Below are 6,662 nucleotides of genomic sequence, written 5' to 3'. Positions count from 1 at the left end.
AAATTAAAAATTACATATGTTCTATGCTTTTCGAGTCTTAATAATTTTAAATTATGTTATATCTTGTGTTAGGTAAAGTATTGCTAAATAAAAAAAAAGGCCGGCCTGCCGGTTACTTTCGATGAGATCACTTCATCTCATTTTTTAACAAATTTGTAGTAGCTTTTTATGCAATTATCCCAGTGAGAAACAGCAGCGGCTATTTATTTATTTATTTTTGAAAACAAAATTCTTCCAAACATTCCACATTATGATTCACAATCAGGTTACTATATATTTATTTATATACTTTCAGGTCAATACATATAACGACTTACATAAAATATATATATATATATATATATATATATATATAATTGGATAAAAAAAAGATGGAAAAAATTTATCGACTAAAGACTTCACCGTATATATAACGACATAATAAATTAAAAGAATGATTAATCTGCAAAAGTAAATAAGAAAATGTACAAGTAAATTTTACAATAAAATATATGATTAAATTTTAATAACATTTTTTAATATCAAAGTAAGAACAATCGAATTGAATTTTTTATTTTTCAATCAAAGAAATTATACTTCAAATAACTTTGAATTTGGTTGAGTTTTTTAAGTTCGATATATGTCAAATTTTTTGTTGACTTTTAACAATTATCCATTTATTAGGAAGGACAGTAACTTCTTTTACCACCAATCACAAATCACTCATTCTCAACTTTAGGGAAACGAAACTCACTAGATTAATGTATACTAACAAATAGTTATTAGGAAAACGTATAACGAAATTACAAAATGGGAAATTAAATTTTCATCAATTAATCGAGTTGTTAAAATTTCTCGTATTGGTAGTTTGGACATTTGAGTTAGCCAAACTAGGGCCAACCCCTATATGGCTATATCAAAGTAGGCAAGTGGAAGAGCTTTGCGACCTTCATTAAAAAGGCCAATTCGGTTATATCGATCGACAGTTGAATAAATCCAAAACACAAAAAGTCTTAATGTCAAAGTACCGCGTCACTTCAATTCATTTCTATGTCAATTATTATTAGCCTTCGCTTCTATAAATATCCCTATCTCTTTCAAATCCTAATTAAACCTAACAATTAGCATCTCCTTTCACCAAAAAAAAAAAAAAACAAAGCTTTCCAATTTTCTCTTCTAAAAATTCGAAATCTTTGATTACGAATATAACAATGAGAACGGGACATTTCTCACCATCGCAGCCTAGTTCACCTTTACATTCTTCTACTACCTCTAACGATTCCCCTTCACGTCAGACCTTTTCACAAACTTTAATGGAGGATACAATTAACGACGCTGGAGCAATCATTAAAAAATGGGATCTGGATGCTTCCTCCTCTACTTCATACAATAGAGTCGCTAATCTTTTCAGAGATTATCGCGAAGAAGCACTAAAATTTCTCGATGCTATTACCAACTTGCAACATGGTATGCATTTCGTTATTAAAGAGTGTTCCAGCTCGGAACTTCTTGTCCAGGCTCAAAATCTCATGCAAATTGCAATGAAGAGACTTCAGAAGGAAATGTACACCATTTTATCAGGGAATCGCTATTTCCTTGACTCTGAAACTCTGTCTAGACAATCAATGCGGTCCAGTGTTTCTGATGACGATGATCATGATGATGAGATAACTAATACGGAGGTTTCACCTCGAGCTTCTGAGGTTGAGATAGTTTCTGAACTTGTGATGGCGAATTTGAAAGCTATAGCGGATTGTATGATTGGTGCTGGTTATGGAAAAGAGTGCGTTAAGATTTATAATCTTAATCGAAAATCAGTGATCGATGAGACATTGTATTATTTGGGCGTTGAAAAGTTAACCTCCTCACAAATTCAGAAAATGGATTGGGAATTATTGGAGAAGAAAACGAAGAATTGGTTAGGTGCTGTGAAAATAGCAGTGAGTACCCTGTTCCATGGCGAGAAGATTCTGTGTGATCATGTTTTCTCCGCCTCTGATGCAATAAGAGAAACTTGTTTCGCCGAAATTTCTAGAGAAAGTGCTCTTACTCTTCTCACATTCCCAGAAATGGTAGCAAAGTATAAGAAATTATCTCTTGAGAAAATGTTCACTGTGCTCGATCTCTACAACTCAATTTCCGAGCTATGGGATGAAATCGAGTTGATTTTCAGCTTCACTTCGTTTGACATTGTTAAATCTCAGGCGATGGCGTCACTGGTCAAACTCGGAGAAGCCGCTCGATTAATGCTTTCCGAGTTCGAATCGGCGATTCAAAAAGATACATCAAAAGCAAAGGCGGGAGGCGGCGTCCATCCTCTAACCCGCTATGTCATGAACTACCTTGTTTTCCTCGGGGACTACAGCGGTGCTTTCGCCGAAATCATCGGCGATTTTCCCCTGTCAGTTCAATCACCGTTGCCGGAATCTTACTTCATGAGTCCAATTCCTGACGAAGATGACTCGCCGTCCTCCGCAGTCTCCGTCCGGTTAGCGTGGCTCGTCCTCGTCCTCCTCTGTAAACTTGACGGCAAAGCTCAGCTCTATAAGGACGTTTCGTTATCCTATCTGTTCTTAGCGAACAACTTAAACTACGTCGTCTCGAAGGTGAAGAAATCAAATCTGAAGTTTCTCCTTGGATCCGATTGGTTATCAAAGCACGAAATGAAGATCAGACAGTACATATCAAACTACGAGAGGATGGGATGGAACAAAGTGCTGACGTTATTGCCGGAGAATGCAACGGAGGAGATGTCTTTGCCGGAAGCAAGTGAATGGTTCTTCAAATTCAATTCGGGTTTTGAAGAAGCATACCGAGTACAGAGTTCATGGGTTATACCCGACCCGAAACTCCGAGACGAAGTTAAGATATCACTGTCTAGAAAGATTGTTTCGGGTTATCGGATCTTTTACGAAAAGTACAGGGAATCACTGAGAAGTGGCGGAGTGAAGTCAGTTGTCAGATTTGCCCCTGACGATTTGCAAAATTACTTATCGGATTTATTCTATGGCACTGGGTTGTCGGAGCAAGCAAGGACGGCGTACGGCTCAGCTTCCCCGTCGGTATCGATTTCAACGTCGTCATCTCCGTCACATGGTCGTTAAGAATTAACGGAAGATATTGTGTATAAGCAAAAACATTTTTTTATGTTAATTGTTCTTTTATAATAGAATTTTGTGGCTATACGGTTAACAGGAAAATCATATTCTTTTATTTGAATGATGAAATGCAAATGAAACACTTCGTGCATATAGTTTTGTCTACTCCGTCCAATTACTTACTCAAATTAAATATCAAAAAATAAATTTATCACTTTGATTTTTAATTAATATTCGTTGTTAACTATAATTATTTTTCAAATCATTCTCAAAGACATAATACAATACCTCTTAACTTAATTTAATTTTACATTTATATGTTTTAACTTTGAGTATACATAAGTAAACACTTTAACTTATATAAAGTTGAACAAGTAGACTCATGAATCCTACGTGACATAATACGCATAGGACACCACTTAGGATAAAAAATTTCAAGTAGGATATCACGTCAGTTGTAATATTTATTTGTTCAACTTTATACAAGTTTAAATGTATTATTGTGCAAACCGAAAGTTCAAAGACATAAATTTGAGTTGAGTCAAGTTAAAAGGTAATACATTTATGTATTATTCCTATTATTTATTGTTCCTTTCGGAATGTGTTGATATTATTTCGTTCTATATTATTTGTTTACTTTAATCTTGCCTCTAAATAATAAATAAGAGGATAATTTTTTATTAAATATATGTGTCTCATATTATTTGATCAGTTACTAAATTAGGATATAATTAATTATTTTTTTCCTATTTTACCCCTACAACTAATATAACCTTTAAAGTTTATAAATTTTAAAAATCTAAAAAAAACTCAAGAGGTAATTATAATTTATATGAACAAAGGGCAAAATAATAAAATTGATCGATTTATTAATAATTTTTAATCATCATATAAAATAGAAAATACATTTTAAATATGAGACGGAGAGAATAATATTTAAATAATTTAAAATATACTGATTTTAATAATCCAAACATATAATATGAAACATAAGAGATTTTGGCATTGATTAAAATGCTGGCTTTTGTGCATGGAGTTGACAAATTCCAACAAAAACTAAGAAAAGGTCACCAACTCCTGGCTCAATTATAAATTGAGTTAAATATATTTGGTCCCTACTCTTTGGTTGTTTTTATTATAATCTTATCTGTTTACTAAAATTTTTTTTTTTTTTTTTGGTATGACCAATCAATAGTTGGTATAAAGTTGAGTTAAAAATAAACAAATCAATAGTTGGTATACCTTTTAATTCTTTTTGATATTTGAAAAATGGTTAAAATTATTCTTCAACTATTCGAAGTAAATTCAATATACCAATCAACTATTTTGGACTCAAAACAAGCCCTTTCATCAAATTATTTGATCACTTCTACATTTCTTTTAACATAATAATATGTACCAACTATTAAATTGTAACTAACATGTATACACTTCTGATAAGTGATAAGTAATACACATTGGATATCTCAAATAATTCATTGAAATTAGATTTGTACCATATTTTATTGGGCTAATACTTTTAGAAAAATTGATAAGGCCCAATCCAACTAAGGAATTGGAATGGGCCCAATTTATTATTACTTGTCTAACTTTTTGTATTGACAATCAAAGTGATGATGTCAACTCTACCCCTCAATTCTATCACCATTGCAATTGATGCAAACAAACAGACAAATAAATTAAAGGGTAAATATGAAAGTGAAAGAAGCTAGATTTTTTGTGGCACTGTATATATGTGTTTGTTGACTTGAATATTCATGTATTACATGTATATTCATGAAGGTATGTATGATTCAAATTGTAATTTTAAGATTTGGAAAATAATTCATATATGCTATTTTGAGTTCTTAATACCAATATTGTGCCTTCAACCAATTAGAATATGAGATTGGGAGGCTTAAAAGCAAGAAGAAAAGTTGATTTCTATAAATGGAGCTTGACATTATATAGATTATTAACTCATGTTAGATCTAATTTTTATGTAGTACCCTCTTGAGAGTTAACTCTGTGATATTCTTCACTGATTATATCTCTTGGATTATATATTGTGTAACTTCAATTGAGATTATCTTATATTTTTACAACGTGTTGATTTAGCCGTCCCACCTACTAAGCTCTATTATTTAATGCAGAAGTAAAATAAAAAATTTTAATTTTATAAATTTTAAATGGCTACTTCTGAAAGTAATAATTAAATTCTAAACTTATATTATATATATATATATATATATTATTTAAGTAAAACTTATTAAATTTGATCGAATATATGTTCGAACTTTTAGCTTCACCTCAAATTTGATTTGGCCATCCTATATGCTAAGGCCTATGATTTTGTTTAGCCGCCCTATCGCCTAAGGCCTATTGTTTGTGTTGTGGGTGCACTCTAGAGCCTAAAGTACTTACGTGGATTACGATTGAGTTTTAAATGTACATATTATCTATACATGTTAATTATAATTAGGTAATCATAAGTGGAGAATCTATCTAGCATATCTTATAGAGTTATAAGTGGCGAAATTTCAATATTCCGCAAACTATAAATTTTAAAAGAGAATATCTTAATTTAAGTAGTTTAAATTTTTTAAATATTTTTAAAATCTATAATAAATTCAAAAGAAAAATTGCAAAAGGTTGTACTTACTACCATAATTATAAGAGTTTTGGCATAATAAATATCAATTCGATTGCCACTTTTCTTTTTTATCTTCTATATATATGATGGGAAATAAAAATAAAATAGTACATGAGATTCCAAATTTGTATCAACACTTTCGTATAAGAATGTACTATATATGATATATTTTAAGTCTGAAAATTATGTTAATAATAGATTTAGTATAATAAACATTATATATATATATATATATATATATATATATTTGATCTTTTTTCCGCAACAGAGAAAAAATGTGAACAACATAACCATATGCCATATTTAAGGCGCTATCGTCTTGGCTACTATATCATGTCCTTGGGCTTAATAATGTGCTTCCTTCTAAATATGTTGAAGCATTTGGTGACCTTAAAAAAATAATATGTTTTTTTCTGTTATTGTTATTTCACTATCTATTTGGAATAAAAAAATTTAAAATGTTTTCAATTAATTGAAGAAGTATTAATATTTGTCCTTTGATAGCAATTCAATAATTAACGGTCGGTAGGGGTAGATATAGTGTTAATAATATATTATTATATTTTGGAAAAGGTACGTAATTAGATATATTTCACTTTCATATATACTACTTGTGAACACCTAATTTTTTACCAAAACATAATATATTTTACACCAATTTAAAAAGGGTTATATTTTTCATAATATAAAATAATAATAATAAATTATAAATTAATAAAAAAATATAAGATCAATTATAGTTTAATAATAAAAAAATTGATAAATAGAAGTTGGGAATTTAAGTTATTTGTTAATTATCTAGTCTAAAAATAATAATAATATAGAAAATATTGTGAAAAGTATAGAAAAAGAAAAGAAAAAGGAGTCCTAAAGATTTCAAATTTGTTTTACCTTATCCTAATTATTCCCAACTTCCTAACTTATTTTACTAAAAAATCTCATCCCATTTATTT

The 6,662-nt window shown here is 30.1% G+C and overlaps 1 protein-coding gene across 1 annotated transcript; it reads left to right on the top strand.

Moving 5' to 3' along the window:
* The first annotated feature begins 964 nt into the window (after positions 1-964).
* LOC107003443 (exocyst complex component EXO70H1) lies at positions 965-3,228 on the top strand. Its single transcript, XM_015201771.2, has one exon. It carries the CDS (start codon positions 1,191-1,193, stop codon positions 3,081-3,083), a length of 1,893 nt encoding a protein of 630 aa, XP_015057257.1. The 5' UTR covers positions 965-1,190; the 3' UTR covers positions 3,084-3,228.
* Positions 3,229-6,662: the final 3,434 nt, after the last annotated feature.

The sequence above is a fragment of the Solanum pennellii genome, chromosome 11 (genome assembly GCF_001406875.1).
Source record: "Solanum pennellii chromosome 11, SPENNV200".
Classification (NCBI taxonomy): Eukaryota; Viridiplantae; Streptophyta; class Magnoliopsida; order Solanales; family Solanaceae; genus Solanum; species Solanum pennellii.
Note: the sequence above shows the minus strand (reverse complement) of the source record. Positions and strands in the feature narration are given on the sequence as shown.

Excerpts from the sequence above, each read along its gene's own strand:
- LOC107003443 (XM_015201771.2), top strand. The coding sequence starts at position 1,191 with ATGAGAACGGGACATTTCTCACCATCGCAGCCTAGTTCACCTTTACAT.